Source organism: Phlebotomus papatasi, chromosome 1, assembly GCF_024763615.1.
Source record: "Phlebotomus papatasi isolate M1 chromosome 1, Ppap_2.1, whole genome shotgun sequence".
NCBI lineage: Eukaryota > Metazoa > Arthropoda > Insecta > Diptera > Psychodidae > Phlebotomus > Phlebotomus papatasi.
In genome coordinates this window covers 899,859-917,296 of record NC_077222.1, presented here as the reverse complement: position 1 = coordinate 917,296, position 17,438 = coordinate 899,859, and the positions used below count along the sequence as shown (strand labels likewise).

General features: G+C 33.3%; 1 protein-coding gene across 1 annotated transcript in view; it reads right to left on the bottom strand.

Moving 5' to 3' along the window:
- The window catches only part of LOC129799831 (homeotic protein Sex combs reduced), a 49,289-nt gene that overhangs the window by 16,325 nt on the left and 15,526 nt on the right, over positions 1-17,438 (bottom strand). Inside the window, exon 3 of the mRNA XM_055844071.1 lies at positions 12,092-12,115. Within this exon, the coding sequence (XP_055700046.1) occupies positions 12,092-12,115 (24 nt within the window). The remainder of the gene's footprint in view (positions 1-12,091; positions 12,116-17,438) is intronic.

Below are 17,438 nucleotides of genomic sequence, written 5' to 3'. Positions count from 1 at the left end.
TCATAAGTAGCGTATGAGCGATCTGGTCAGCAGTCACTTGAGGGAGAGTCTTGTCGGAAGTGGGGTCGTTGTTGAGGTGTCGGATTAGTCGCCAAGCTCGGTGGCTATTTTTCGACATATCCAAACTCTCAACGGTTGACACCCACCGTTCCCGTCTGCTCTCAGCAACAGCATTGGTCAAGACATTAGCAAGTTCTAATGTGGCTTCACTGAAGGGATCAGCCTCATACTATCATAATGTAATTTAGTTTCTCAATCTGTTTGTGCAGATAAATTATATCACTATAAGACTCAATTTTATTTGCAAGCATGAGAAAAATCCCAATTTCAAAGCTGCCCCACTTCCACCTATTAGGTGAGATTTAAAACAAGTTATGCCCCTTCCATTGCAAGTGTGCGATATGGATATTTTATTTACACCCAAATACGGCTGTCTGGTGAAATTTTTTCGGACAGACTTTGAAGGAGGAAAGGGCATCATTGTTCATCCAACCACCCCATAAATGTAGCTGTCAAATCAAATGAAAAACTATTGCTGAATTTTCCCAACATCTCCCAAACGAAATGGATTCCCTTTCGTATGTCCATCTTGAGTTGGGGATCTCGATTTAAACACATTCTGTCTATTTGGGAGAAAAGTGAATTTTCCAGAGATATTCGTGCGTGTGAAAAAATAGTTTGGGGTGTGATTAATGGGATGAAAAAAGCGTACCAGATGAACACAGAAAACCTACTTTGAAAGGAAAAGTTTGAAGAAGTTTGTAGAGGTTTGTCATAAGAAGCTCGATTTAAATTGTAATATCTAAAATTATAAACAAACGAATTTATGGATTGACAAATTTTTAACAAAATGTTTTGCCATTTAAATGCATAAGTAATAGATGGTGTAAAAGATATTGCACTGAAAAATTACAAAACTTTTACAAATAATCGTTAAATTTTTGCCATAAATCTTATTTGCCAAAAGTGACAAACTCTTGACAAAATAGAGGTAGTCAGTTCAAAGATTTATTGATCCTTTACTTTTTTTTTTTGATAAAGCTGATCATTTTTGACAAGACATTTTACCTAAGATTCTTTTATTTCTCTTTCAGCCTAGACTTTTTGGGATCAGAAAACTTTGCACACTTGCCAATACTTCCGCGCCACTTTGCTCATGATCGACACATCAATTAATTTTGGCTGTTAATTAAAAGCTATTAAGTATCTCGCCAATTTGTGTCGTTTGAGGTGTGCAAGACGTGAGAATTTTCCATACAATTTCACCACCATTTTACATGACCTTTTTTGCCACATCCGCCAGTCTATTTCAAATACAAAAAGCAAGCCTGTCAGTCAAATGCGTGACATTCCATCGACTCTTTTCGAAGGGTGGTAGGATACCCTCTTCAACACAAGTGTTACACCATGGAATTCCACATCCCAATATCCATTCTACAATTTAAAACTTTTGCCAAATGGCTAAAAGGTTCAATAAACCCCCCCCAAAAAAGCATTTACAATGTGTTACATTTCTTGACGCAATGCAAATCATTTTTCAAATTATCTACCCCTCCATGGAATGTCATCCGTAAATTTCCCACATTGACTTTCCTTTCTTCGAGCCCATAAAGAAAGAATCCCTCTGGATTAATTTCCAATCTGTACATTTAAAGTACACGATTTCCTTTTAATACTCTAAAGGTAATTTATGGAGAAATCAAGGCTTCTAGTTGCCAAATTTCAGTAGGTATAGTAAGGTAGGGTAATTGGATCGTTTTCCGTAAAGTGCTACTTAAACGCTTGTTTTTGGACTGATGAAATTCTTTTTTACTTCTTCTAAATCCATAGAATTATTCACTGTTTCATTCAGAAACATGATATAAAAAAAATTATAAAAAATATTAAAGAAAATAATGATAATACTGAAATAAGTCAGCATGCACTAATTGGGTCGCTTTTTCATTAATTCACTTTTAATTAAACCTTTGGATTTAAAATACTTTTTCACAAGGAAAAAAAACAATAAATGTTTTCAATCAACCAGCTATCATTAGCGAAAATATCACTGCTAGAAAATTTTTATTGAAAAACCCAGCTGGTACAAGATTGAAATGAGTCGATTACAGTCAATTGTGGTAATCCTGGCACTCACTTATTTAATTTAAAATTATTATTTTTGCTTTTATTCAAATTTGAATAGTTATATTATGTTACTGTAGTGACTATTATTACGGAAATAAAAATAAAAATATAGTGGATTAGTTATAAACGATCCATATAGCGAAGCGCCCAGATTAGCACACTCTACTATATAGCAATTAAATTTTCGCTTTAATATGAATTAAAATTCTGAAGATCAATTGAGCAATGACTACCTGAACATAGAGTCGTCAGAGTCGTTTTTTGAATCCAAAAAAGCTTTAACCCTTTAACGACGAGACAGTTTTCGCTGACTGAAAATTAGCAATAAAAATGAAACCGATAAACAAAATTTGTAAAACGTCTTACATCTAACCTTCGAAAAGCAAACAGAGTCTGATTTGGTGTACTTTTAGTCTCTATGAACGATAGGGACAAAAATAGCCCAAAATTTTAAGTAGTTTTTCTGACGATACCAATGACTGATAATTTTCACTCTAACGAAAAATATTATGTTTGAGTATTCTAGTTTCCTTTTAAAAAACGGTTTTGCTAAAACAAAAAAAACTGGAAGTATGAAAAATAATTAGAATTAATTTTCAATATGAGAATTAAAAAGTTCGTTATTTTTCAGCTTAAAAATTTACTATACAGCAAATAAGTGGAGACTTGGAAAAAATATTCTGGATTCCTTCAACCTTCTACTTTGCAATTACGTATAAACATAAGAAAAAAATAACTTTAGGTAGTCAGGAAAAATTATTTTCTTTATGGGACACCGGTGTTCCAATCGTCCTTAAAGGGATAAGGGGTTACGAAGGTTTTGCAATTTTAGTATTTATTTGTTTTTTTTTTTGTTTTTATTTGTCTAATAGGGGAAAGTGTCTGCCTTTGAATGCGGCAGCCTTTGAACATTTATTTTTTCTCTTATTTCCCAAAGCAAAAATTCTGTTTTATTAATCGAAGTTAATATTTAGAAAACAATTAGTTTTATTGATTATAGTTTAGAGAATATGGTTTTTGCTTTGGAAAATAAAAGAAAAATTAAATATTCAAAGGCTGCCGCATTCAAAGGCAGGCCACTTTCCCCTATATCGAGAATATTTTCTTGAAAGTTGATAAGTTTAAATGGTTTTAATTAAAACATCTTGTTTTTTGACTTTTAATGAATATAAGTAATCCAACGGCTGTATTTTTAAAATTTTGAATGAAAATTTTAGAAAATTTGTTCAAATTTTATAATTTTATAGGTTTAAGAATTTGCATTAAAAGAAAAATTTGATATGTTGACAAAAAAATAGAAATTTGTATATTTTTTAGTCTTCGAGATCCACGTAACCCCTTAAGAAATGAATTTATGTGATTTTAGGACATTTTATTTAAAATCATTAAATCATTTAAATTAAATTAAGCCATTTTAAATCCAATAAGTTAAAGCGTAAATGATCGATAAGGGTTGCCAGATATCATCAGTTTCTTACGAATTTCAGTATAAAAAATAGTTTTCAAAGCATAACATCATTAGAGCAAAACTCGCGATTTCGATCGATTTAATATCATTAAATCGAAAAAATTATGAGCGCTGCATAAGTTTAAATTTTCACTGCACACAAATCTGATAAGATAGGTACAAGACTAAATTTTCTCCTGTAGTTTTCTCTAAAGAAACCAAATCCTACTGTGGTATATTACATGTAATAATAAACCAATCTTTTCAATGAGCGCAATCGATTCCTTAAAGCTCAGGCACAAACTTTAACCTATCGAAGATCGGTGACCTTCTTTTTCTTCCGCTTGTCAGATAAAAATTCCACCCCCATCAGCTATTTCTGTATCGAGTTTTCCCAAAATAAGAAAATAGACGCGATTCTGAGATACACACCGAGATGACTGAATAGAGATGGAAAGACGTTCATCAATCAAAATCCGACCACTTTTCACGACAGGCCACAATCGATTCGCACAGTTGGACAAGCAGGGAAAAAAAACCGAAAAGAGAGTGATATTGCTATTGTGTACATTTCCCGGAGGGCGGTGGAAAGTTGAATTTCCTCCCGGGGTGCTTCAATAATAGATAACACTTCGCATTTGTTGTTTATTAATCAAGTTTCTGTCGTAGGTCAGTGTCTCAATCGATGCCGGAAAAGCCCAGCTCTCGCCGGGTGATCAATAAACCTCAAGTGTTGGTCTGGTTTTTCTAGCCTGTCGGCAAAAATGTCTTTGGAAAATAAACTTGGATGCTGACTGCCTAAATATACTGATAAAAAAATCATTTCTGAATTAAATTCTTCCTGAAACCGACGTTTGACAACCTAATTAGAATTTTTAAGGTTAAATTGTGCAATTTATTTATATCACAATTTTTTCATAAATTAATTTGGTGAATAAACCATACAAAAAATTTAAAGAAATTACTAAGAATTTGCAAAAAACGTTTTTCAAGTACAAAAATTAAATTGTAAGTGCGTACCCCGTTATAAGAAATTTCTCAATTGAGCGAAAATTGATAAGGCTTTCAACGAATAAAAATTTTCGAAATCATTCCCAAAATCTTCTTCAAAATAAAGCTTTCCCTAAAATTGCTTATAATTTGCAAACAACTTCTTCAAAAAAGTAATAGCTTTTTGAAGGGCAATTCAGTTGAGAAGTAATTGGTACTTTTGATTCTTTCATTTCTCGCATTCGCATTCTTTAAAGCTGTTATATCTTCAATGGCAATCAAATAAACAATTTCCGAATGAAAAACCGAGAAAAATATAGCCTGAGAGGTGCACAAGAATTGTCAGCTGGTGTAATTTTCACGGAGATTCTTCAGAAGCTACTTGAAGTGGCATCAGGCGGAGAAAAAAAGTGGCCACAAACATTCATTAAGACAGTCAAGTCAATTGATATTTGATTGATTGCTCTGACTTCTTATTTGGACTTGGCTGTCTCGAGTGAATTTGTGTATAAGTGCTTCTTGTCCGAAACTTTCTTCTAACTCACATAGTTAGCACCTAATTGTACTCCAATCTCATCTAAAGTGGCTAACATTTTCATCTTTGGGGGCTGAGAAATTCCGAACACGTGCTCCAAAAATTCAACAATACGAATAATTTTCTATGTTGTTGGCAGTGATTAATAATTAATTTTTTAATACTACACATAATGTTGAATTTTTCCAACTAACTAAGCGCATTTTTGTGCTTGAGGAATGCTAGGAGATTGTGGAAGAGTGTCACGAGCGAAAATGAAAGGAAATGCTCGAGAAATGTGAACAATATGAGCCCATTTCTCCATTGGAGAGGTTTGTACTTATCGTGAGGGCTTTGTATTTTTTGCCCTCGAAACACGGAACATTTTGTAACCAAGTTCACAGAGGATAACCCTAAATATCCCATATGGCTCCGCAACAGAGTTGAAAAAACATCCAGAGGGACTATTTAAGATAAAAATTTTAGTGAATTAGCAAGTGATACTGATTTTAGCGCTTAGGTGACTTTTTTAGTAGATTTTTTTAATACTCTTTAAAATATGCAAAAAATCGATCCCATACTTTTCTAAAATTACTGGGACGAATTTATAAAATGTCATGGAGATTATCTTAGGGTTGAAGGAACACCTCTTCGACAGGGAACTCCTATTGACACTTTTATCAAAATGTTGAAATTTAATTAATGCATACAATAAAATCTAAGTAATATAACGTTTTTTCATTAATCTGTGTATTTCGATAAGGATGAGTGTTCGAATCTTGTATTCCAAATGGTACAGAGTAGGGTGTTAATAACTCTTAACATGTGTTCTGAAAGTGTCAATAGGTATTCCTTTCACCCTACTATGTTTTTCTTTAATAAATACATTGATCTCTTACAAATCAATCTTTAAATTTTTATATCAATTTTATAATGTCCTAACCGTACCAGAATTTTACTGAAACCAATCCCATTAAATCCTTAAATCAATCCCGCAGTCAATGTTTGAAATTCAATCCCATAATCTTCTACAAAATTTAAAAGCTAAAAAAGGCGTAGAAACTATTAAATAGCACAAATAAGTGATGCTTATAAGTAAGTTAGGGAAGGGTTTTGCAGCTTCGTAATATTGCAGCTTCGTAAAACTTGATTTTTTTTCCAAGTTACTAAATGAATTTCATTCGTGGTCATATATTCTAAAAACTAGTCCAACATCTTACATTTCCTGACAAACTTGGAAACCTAGGCCTTTTATTCTGGGTCCAAACCGCAAAAATAAAAAGTGGGCCTAAAATCGTAATTCTGATGTGCAATATTGATCACTCAGAATATAAGTCGAACAACTCCGTTTTTTACAAAAATTATTTTATTCGCTTTTTGGATATTTCTTTATACCCTCTACCCCTCTCTTTTGTGTCCAGTGCAGTGTTTCTAAGAAAAATGAGGCCTGCATAGGTGGGAAAAATGTTGTACGAAGATGAGTTAACCATGGCACCTTCGTAAAAAATGCCGTTACATTTTCATTTTCCTGTAGAGGTAAATCCAAAAATTTCCAGGAATTTTCTGCAGCAGAATTATAAACCCAATAAGTAAGAGATTTTTTGTCATAGTGATATAACTAATTGATTCAGTTTGTGTGGTATTCAGTAAAAAATCTTAAATCTTGGACATCTTTTTCCCTACGAAGCTGCACAATCTCTCCCTATTCAAGAAGAAAATAGGTCACTGGACAAAATATACAAAATATTTCTAATCTCTGTAAATTCGAAATCGTCAATGAACGTAAATAATTAATTACTTAATTTTTTTAAGTAAAATATTGCTTTTAATATCCAAAATACTAATTTTATTTTTTTAATTTTATTTATTGAATATTTTTAAAAAACAAATAGGACTTTAAAACTCATTACATAAAAAATATGATTTTGATTAATTGGAAAATTCATTCTGTAAAAGGACATTCAATCTGTATTTTTGATATCCCTCGAAACAAAGCGATCGAATATCTAAACTAAATAATTCTCAACTCTGGCCTTAAAGCGTTTTCTGGTACAAGAACGTGAAAGATGGGAATGAAAATAGTCCTAAGGAGCTCGAGGACAAAAATTGGATGAATTTGAGTCCACAGCAGGGGTTGAAGAAATAAAGAAATAAATTTTCTTTAAGTCAAAACACCGGCTCAGGGGTGTTTATCAATGTTGGCCTAATATATCAACATTCTGGTGATCCCTCGATCTTTGCCCTCCCTTTGCTCTCGGCTTCTTTCTTATAGACATCCTCAAACCTCTAATGGGATAGAAATGCACCTTCTTCGTTCATCATTTATTCTACAAGCTATCTCACCCTCATATTTAAGAATTCACTAGGTCAGCAATGTGTTGATTTAGGTGAGTGCCGGTAGTCTCAAGTGATTCTCCCTAATTGAATATTATTCCTCCTTCACCATGAATTAAAAAGCGATTAGCGTCTTTTAGACCTAATAAGTGACTCTATTACACAAATCCCATTGTCACCCTTCTGAATAAATTGGAACAAATGCAAATTTTATGAGATTGCAGGGGATGGAATCAACCCCATTTCTAAAATTAATTTCTAGGCAAAATTTGCTGGTGCTAAAAGGGCCGTCTTCCCGCACAAGAGTTAATTATTTTCGAATTAAGTGCAAAAACGATCCGTGAGATTTATGCTGAGTTCAATTCCTAAGAAAAAAACCAGTTTAAAGTGAGCTGAGCCTGGAGCAATGCGTGCATCTTGCAGTTGTTGCGCGCAGTCTCGCGCTTCGAGACCGTTTTGACAATAACAAATCCCCCTCTTGATATGGAGAAAATTAAAAGTCGTATAACAAATTGAAATCAGTTCATTAAGTCTCCAAGATTCTCGTAAGGGATCGCCAAGTGTCTCAGTGTTAGTCAAAGGAAAGATGCCCTACAGGGTAGTCATTGAGAAACTGCATAGCGTTTTGTGTTTCTTCAGTTTTGGAAAAATCCTTTTAAACAAAATTATTTAATATTTAATTTTTGGTCTTCTGTTATGGGTGTATATTTTTTTTTAAATAATCGGTATACTAATTCTAAAACGAATTTCCTATTTCTTACTACTATAACGTCGTTATCACACTTGCACATTAAAATTTTAATGTGATTCACATTAATTGTCGCTTGTGAGCGTACAAATATGTTATTTGTGCTTTTGAGTCACTTAATATTTGAGGTTTTTCTGTTTATTGATAAAGAAGTGGACTTGGCCTGCAAAAATAAGTTTAAATTAACCTAAAGCATAAATATTTTTCACATTAAAAAATTAAAGAGAAAATCACATTAATTTTTCGCATTAATGCTATAAATCAAGTAATATCAAATTTTGTGGGCCAAGTCTACCTTTTTATCAACAAATAGATCAAATTTTGAATATAAAATGATTCAAACACACAAATTACACATTTGGACTCTCTCCAGCGACAATTAATGTGAATCATATTAAAATTTTAATGTGCAAGTGTGACAACACAGTAAGACTTAAACCGTTTTCAGACTAGAGGCTTAGCCTGGTTTCCGAAGACGTGGAAATCCTAAATAACAACCAATTTAATTTCTTCTTCTGATTCAAATAGATTATTTCCCTTTAACAGTCCATTTTTAAGTCAAAATTTTGCAAAAAAAAATTCGACTGTTAAGAGTCTTGATAAGTTAAGTTTTATGGCTAACCCATAGGTCTGAAGCCCGTATTAGGGTAGTTTTCTGAAAGTCGGACAGCGCTGAAAATCGGACACGCCAAAAACCGGACTATAAAAGCGGCTTTAGCCAAGTTTCTTGAAGTCCCTTCCCCTTTCGGAACTCTTTCAGTGATTTTTGGTTTCTTTGGTATTGTACACCATAGAAAATGTGAAAAACTAAAAACCGGCTTTACAAACCGTGCGAAATTCGATACTACAGCTTTTATTCATTCTGCAAAAAGAAATGTGCTTAACTTTCAATTTAACGTTTAGTAGAAAAAAAACCGAAACTTTTGTTTCCTGTATTCCATCTTCTCAATAATTGCCCCTTTAGCCAAGAAAACAAGACGATCTGCTGGTGTTGAGCCAGTGTTTGTGTTGCAAACGATGTTTTTCGGTCTAAGAATGTCGAATGAGTAGATGAGTACATGCAAAGAAACGCGAAGAAGGCAAATGGAACTGGAAACAGACAACGACTGGGGAAAATTGCAATTCGCTCTGCACCCAAAACCGCCCATTGAAAAACCCCCTAAACAATTCGTAAGAGCATCTCCTCTGCCGTGGCCGGAATAAGAGAATGTCTGAGTAGCATGGAGCTACATGGTTGGGCAAAAATGCAGAAAATGTGGCATGACTGCAAAATTCGCGATGGTGTGGCGATGCTTCATTAGAGGCGGGAATCATTTTTCGAGTGTTCGCTAATAAACGTTAAACCCAAAGAACAAGTTTTCTCTGCCAGCACGCGAATCTTGTTGGATAGCCCTCCATTCGATAAGTCGCAATTTCCGTGAGAGTGTTCGTGACCTCAAGTTGACGGTACTCATGAAGACTCTTTCTGATATTTGTGAAAAAGAAGTTGGTAGCCCAGGAATTTATTGCCATCGATAAATCCGCTGGATTTCCCATCGCGAGGGGGAGGAATCCCCATCTTCTGAGGTAAATTGTCCAGCATCTTGCAATTGGCCAGCGAAATTGCTTTATTTCGCACTGTCTTGGGTGAATTAATCAACACGCGAAAGGAAATTGCAAGACCCCTTTTATTGCCCAGTGAATAGCATGTTTCATTTGCAACATTGTTTAAAACAAATTTATAAGAAAAAAAAATCAAGCCAATCTCAACATCAAAAAACAAGTGATACATAAAAAAAATATACCCAAGAAGCATTATTTTCTCATAACAATCACTTTTATTTTCTGAACATGCATTTGACATTTGAATAAGAGTGAGTGGAATGTAATTAAATCATCTCTGTCACTCTCATGGGAAGTTGCGAAAAAACATGTTTACAAAACAAAAGTCATTGTACACACGGCATAAGTCGTTAGACATAGGGTAAGATGGGGTAATTTGGAATCATGTCTAATTTGAAACTGTGAGATTTCCTAAAGGCCTCTACACATTGGGAACAATTTTTTTCAAAAATTGCATTTTGACAAAATTTTGACGTTTCCACGTACAGCACTGCAAGCAATTTCTTTAAAAAAGCGATTTTTAACAAAAATTGCTCCCGGTGTGTAGAGGTCTTAACAGATTTATATGACAAAAGAAAATACAACGAAGAAGTACTCTCGAATGTAAAGTCTTATACTTATTCGTGGTTTTCCTTTTTCTCTTTAACCATTTGAAACAGAAAATCTTCATATTCCAAAATAGACATGATTCCGAATTGTCCCATCTTACCGTATTCTAAAATCTTTTTGTATTGCTACTTGATCAGACAGTGTTCTTTGTAAATTAAATGAAGCATTAAAAAAGAGCTTAGAAATTTCTATAAGAATTCCACTGCTGCTTGACGTGAGACTTCTACACATTTGGAGCAATTTTCATCAAAAATTGTCTTTTTGATGGGATTTTGACAACTAGGGTCGGAGGAACGTCTGTTCGACAGGGAACCCCTATTGACACTTTTGTCAAAATGTTGAAAATTATTTAATGTATCTAGTAAAATATAAGTAATATAACGTTTTTTCTGTAATATACCTTTTACTATAAACAGAGATGTTCAAATTTCATATCCCAAATGGTACAGAGTAGGGTGTCAATAGGTGCTGACACGAGTTCTTAAAGTGTCAATAGACGTTCCTTTCATCCTACCCCTACAAGAAATGAGCGCTTAAATGGGTGAAGTAGTAGAGTACACGCTGTATAATGTGACTATTTCGCGTTCGAAGCCCATTTAGGCCACTAGGTTTTTTTTTTCTGTCGTTGTTTGAATTGCATTCTGAGTTTCCGATAACTTTATAATACGGTCTTCAGGCTATAGAGGTTTAGCCCAGTTCCTGAATTATTCCTTATTCTTTGCCAATAAAAGCTTCAACACATTTCGAGCACTTTTCGTCAAAAATTAGAATTCAAAGAGAATTTTGACGTTTCCACTTACATTAATGCAGACAAGTTCCTTAAAGGCGTCTACATATTGGCAGCAATTTTCGTCAAAAATTGCTTTTTTGGCAGAAATTTGACGCTTCCACCTGCAACACTGCAGGAAATTTCCTTTAAAAAAGCAATTTTTGGCAAAAATTGCTCCCTATGTGTATAGGCCATAAAAAATCAATTTTTGACGAAAATTACTCCCGAATTATAGAGGCGGCCTTAAGATATAATCTAAATAGATTTTTTATAAATCGTCTTTCGAAAAGTTGGAATAGTCAAGCCATATGTATATAAACTTTAGAAGTGAAGCCCGTATTAGAAAAGTAATAATGCATGTTCCGAATTCCCCTAGCGAGAAAGCTTAGTTCCCCTCCCCTACGTAGTTTCGTTCTAAAAAAATTTTTGATCAAAATTGCTTCACTGTGTAGAGACCTTTATGGAATTGGACACTGAAAACCTTTGACAAAGCGAAAAAATCTTAGAATTACAAATTTTGCTTTTTATTTTTTTAAATTGTAAAAAAAATATTAATATTAAGGATGTTAAGCCGTTTTGTGAAATTAGCAATGAATTTAGTAAATACGAAGTAAATATGACGTGAAAAGTATTTGTCAAAAATCTTCAAATTGTCTAAGTGCTTGGAAACCGAATTGGCATGTAGGAATTGCAAAAATAAGACAGCTGTCCAATTCCTTAAGTCTGGAAACCCTTGCAGCAACAAAAAATCCAAAATTCTCATTACAAGCCTTTTAAAATTATATTGTAAGACCTCTATAAAATTGTAAGTGCTAATACAACCATTTTGCTTCTTGGGTAATTCAATTTATTTCGCAATTAATTTTCAGACAGCAAAAAAAATTGCAACAAATTACTTGGGATTAAATTAAGATGAAAAATAGGGTGAAAAATAAATAAATAAAAATAATTTACCATCACGGATTTTGTCCCGGAGATCTGAAATTTCGAAAAAGTGTCAAATATTAGTAAAAATTCAATGAAAACAAAAAGAAATTTTGTGGGATTGGACAATTTTTGGGAATAGGTCATTCAACTCAGTGTCTTTTCATTCACATTTTTAGCCTACAATTCCTCAGACCCTCTTTTTTCCTGTATGAAGTAGCACACTCTTGAACATTTCTTCTCTTGCAGTATTCTCATATAAATGCATCGTGAAAGAATTGGGAGTTCACTGAGAACAAGTTTTCTTATCTAAAAACCACTTATTGCAATAAAGGCTTCCACCCGAAGATTCACAACTGGGGGATGTCGAAGTGTAAAAGTAAATTTACACCATCTCTATTAATCTCCCTCCCAACTCGCCAATCTTACGGATTGGAGTATCTCGTGCTCTATGACCCTTCCATGGGATTTGAGGTACTTTTCACCCTCTGACAGAGGCTGCCGAGAAACGCACCATCAGTTGAGAATGATTTACGCACCTGTAGGAGTGCCCCATGGAAAAGTTTTACCAGAGAAAACTACCAAGGGGACAACAAGTACGAAAACTCATACTTCAAGAAAAAATGAGGTGTAGAAAGTACACAGAAATTCTGGTACTTAATAAATCACTTTAGCGCTTAAACAATACAAGCTGTAAAAGAGTTAAATACGAAATGTTGTAATTGATAAAAAATGACAGTGATGTCAGTATTTGACAGCATCTGTCAAGTGTAATTCCTCAAGTTTATTAAATGTATCGATGCCTTCGTCAATTCCACGAGATAGTCATGGGTTTGACGAATTAAAAAAAAAAACGATATACTAAAACGTAATACAGTAGACTCTCTCTCAATCGGGAATATGGGGCGAAATGTCATCCGGTTTATCGATAGATTTGGGCGTCAAAACCTTTGTAAATTCCACAAAAAGCGCTCAATTGTAAAGGATCAGGATAAAATAGGAAGAACTACAGCGAATTTGAGTGAATTAGCTTCATAATTAAACGTGAAAATTGTCAACAAAATTTGACGCCCGATTGAGAAAGAGCCGATTGAGTGAGACTCTACTGTACTGACATAACCTGGCATCCATAGTTATCAAAAACAATTTAAGGATTTAAAGAAGAAATTTATGGAATATTGCCTCAAACTTTAAGCTACAAATGAAATTAAAATTTTGTAAAATACTTATTTTTAATTAGCTAAAATGATAATTAAAATTAAAAAGAAATAAAGCACGGTCTCTGATGTTTAGACACAAGCAGTTTTTAAAGTACCTGTCATCTGTCGTTGTCAAAAACAATTTAAAGATTTAAAGAAGAAAGTTATTAATCTCTGCCTTAAATTTTGAGCTATAAATGAATTAAGAATTTGTAATAAAATAATTCTTTTGATTGCCCAAAATGCTAACATGATTCTAAAAATGAACATTCTCCGATGCCCATACGGAGACAGTTTGGCAGTACCTGTCATCCGTCGTTGTCAAAAACAATTTAGAGATTTAAAGAAGAAATTTATTAACCTGTCTCTTAAATTTTAAGATATAAATGAAACTAAGAATTTGTTAATCTGATAGGCTAAACACGCTAATAATTCAAAAAATACACTATCTACCAAAAGGCCCAAATAGACTCAGGCTGGTCCTTGAGAATATTTAGTTCGAAGAATTTGGCAATGAAGGGTAAGGTTAAAAAATCTATGCAAAACACCTCTAATCCTTAATTCTAAATTCGCAGTGTAGAATAGTTTGGGCTGATTATTTACTGGTAAATTTTACGGATTAAAAGGACCTGAGGATCATCATCAATAATTTGAAGCCTAAGGAATGCTATTTTAGAATAATTTAGTAAGAATTTTTTCCTTATTTCAAAGTAGAAAATAATTAAGCTTAAAGGACTTTTCTATCATTTTGTCCTGTCGCTTAGAAGCAAACCTAAGACGGCGATGGACGCATTGAAAGTGGGATTAAATTGTAAATTATTGAAATGAAAACCAATTTATATTTATTTTCGGAAATTCTTTAGAAAAAAAAATGAAAATTATTCATCACACAAATTTTAATAATTCTACAAAAAAAACTCTAATACTAAGCAATAAAAATAATTGACAGCAACTTTCAACTTTTTACTTGACACTTCCAACTATTTTGTGATAATCTAGAAAGTGACAGTTCTTAACATCAGCTGTCAACTGCTAATTATTTGAATAAACAACAGGATTTAAAGCATTTATCAGTTGAATGTGCATATAAATGTTTACTTACAAGTAGTATAATGACATGTATCATGCAGGTCTATTAAGATAATAACAGTGCTAAAATGGTATGCAAATTTAAATGAAAATAATGAAGTATATTTTGAGTAAATTGTGCAAATTATCCATGATTTCAAATGCGTTTTGCTTGGGGAAATTGCCAAGATCAGGAAATAAAACTTTATCTCATGGTCAGTTTATTTTTTTTTCTTTTAATATCTTCACACCATTTAAAGAATCAATCGAAAGGAGGAAGTATATTGCATATATAGCAGCTGAAACTGCGTTCAAAAAAGATTCGGTATTCTTTATCAAGAGGTTTGAATTAGGATAAAGAAAAAGTGGTTTCCATGGCTCCCGGTGAACTTCTTCCAGGTGGAAAATTTCGCGGACTGTTAATTTCTAACAGTAATATTGGTTTATTAGCATAAAATTTGATTACAGAAATTGTCGCTACATTTTGATTATTTAAATGAGGAAATTTGTGACGCTTTTTAGGCCTATAAAACTGTCTAATTCGTAGTCTAAATATAATTTATTTCCTAAGCTATTTATTTATGAGCAAAATTGACCTGAAAAGCCAATAATTTCAAATCCTAATGAGAGATAAAACACTCCCACTGAATAGAGAAACGTCGTTGCCCTCTGACCTAGCTAAACCTCTTCTGCGATTTATCTCTTTTGGCATTTAGAAATGTTTGCTTAGCGTGATGTAAAACACTGAAGGAGTAAGTTAGTAGCCCCTTGAAAGATCATTCTAGAGGGCTGCATTTTACCCTCTCTCAGGCTGAATTTCCATTGCCGAGGGAGACAAATGGGTCAACTTTTCCGACAACTCTGCTAATCTTCTCATTGGAAATTCATTAGGAGCGGCCTCCGCGTGGATTGCAAGATTTATGGATGGCCAAAATTATATGTGGGAAGGTGATATTTCCGTGGAAATGGCCGAAAAAGAATCTATTTGCATTGGATAGCAAATCGCACTGTTACAATGGAAGAGGCATCTTTGCCTTAAAAAATTATCCAGGAGAAAAAATGAATTTCTATTAATTGCTACTCTGAAAAAGAAAAGGTTTGTAACGTTTTTTTGTTTAAAGTTTGTGACTAGGTTGTTCATTGGACGATTTAAGAAGGCATAAGAAAAATGAAAAACGTCCTTTTGACAAATTTAAATTGCCTTACGGCGTTATCACACTTGCACATTAAAATTTTAATGTAATTTACATTAATTGTCGCTTATGAGCGTCCAAATATGTTATTTGTGTCTTTGAGTCACTTGATATTTGGGGTTTTTCTATTTAATGATAAAGAATTGGACTTGGCCTGCAAAAATAAGTTTAAGTTTACCTAAATCATAAATATTTTTCACATTAAAAAATTAAAGAGAAAATCGCGTGAATTTTTCGCATTAATGCAATAAATCAATTTATATCAAATTTTGCGGGCCAAGTCTATCTTTTTAACAACAAATAGACCAAATTTTGAATATAAAATGATTCAAACACACAAATTACACATTTGGACTCTCACCAGCGACAATTAATGTGAATCATATTAAAATTTTAATGTGCAAGTGTGATAACACAGTTAGAAACCTAAATGTTTATATTTAAAATTTCATTATGCAAATTTTCTGAAATAAAAAAAAATAAACAGAAAATTTGTTAAAAAATAAACTTGCCGCTTCTATTGCAAATGAACGATTTGGGAGTTTCAAATGCGGCTTAGCAATTTGCTCTGAAGATGGCATTTAGCGCACGATTTAGTGTTTATTTGCTCCGAAAAGTGCTTTCTGAAGTTGCTCTTGTTGATAACACAAAAGAGCCCACATTAAACTGGTAGAGATTCACTATGATAATTTTTCAGGTCAGCATAAATCAATGTGACGGCTCTCATGAGTTCCTCTTGATTTGGATTTCTTCGGGAAGGAAAGGCCGAGGAAAAGTTCAAAGAAGGAGGGGTTGTATGATTGGATGATTGGATGAAGGTGCAGAAAAAAGCGCACGTTAATTTGCTATTAAAATTCAAAAAAGTAAAAAAATAAAAAAATATGAAAGAAAACACACGTATCGACGCTTCGAGCAATTACCATCGTTTTGACATGATTTTCTTGTACCGCTGGAATTTTCATCTTGCAAGAACGTCTCGTCAAAATGTCTTAAACAATTTTTTTATTGCTCGAACTCAAATGAGAGAGTGTGATATATAATACAATGATTTTGAGGAATTAAATTTTGATAAGAATCTAGAATTTTGCGGTTTCTAAGTAAATTACATCGCGATTTTTGACCATTTTTCATTTTTCTACCGGTAAAGCAGCATAGAACTCAAACGGTTAGGGATATCGATTTCTAGACTTTAGTGACCCCCTGTATTTCGTGTTTTCTGGAGATTTATTGTTTTATTTTTATCCCTTATGACCTTTAGGCACATTTAGAGACATTTTCATCAAGAATTGTCTTTTTGACAGAATTTTTACGTTTCCCCTAACCATCCCTGTAGCCGATCGGCCGCAAAGTTTCACAATAGAGGGAAAATCCATGGAATTTATCTCCTATTTTTCCACGTGAACTTCCGGGAAAATAAACCCTAATAAAAAATTCCAGAGTATTTTCTTGCAATTATCTTAGAGCATACCCTGGAAATTGAAACAAAATTTCCATTGAATATTCCGAGTATATTTTCTGGTATCTTTCCGGCCAAGATTCCATGGAAGTAAACGCGAAAATTCTGCATTTGTTTGTCACCCTAACACTATAATTCTTGCGAGCTAGACATACTCAAATGTACGATGGTAGCAATATTTTCAACTCAAAAGTAGAACAACTGAGTGTTAAGTAATAGATAAAATAAATAATAAACAGATAAATACTCTCCAAGTTCTAAATTGTCAATTGGCACTGATCCTTCATTTATTTACTTGTGGATGTTTTTTGGAGAATTTGGAGAATAAAATATTTTTAAAAAAAATCACTGGAAAAGTCGTTGAATTTCGTAATATTAAACCATGGAAGCTTCTAAGGCCGTTGCATGGAAAATTCCACGGAGGATTTCGTGGAAATAAAGAGGGTTTTTCCGAATTTTCA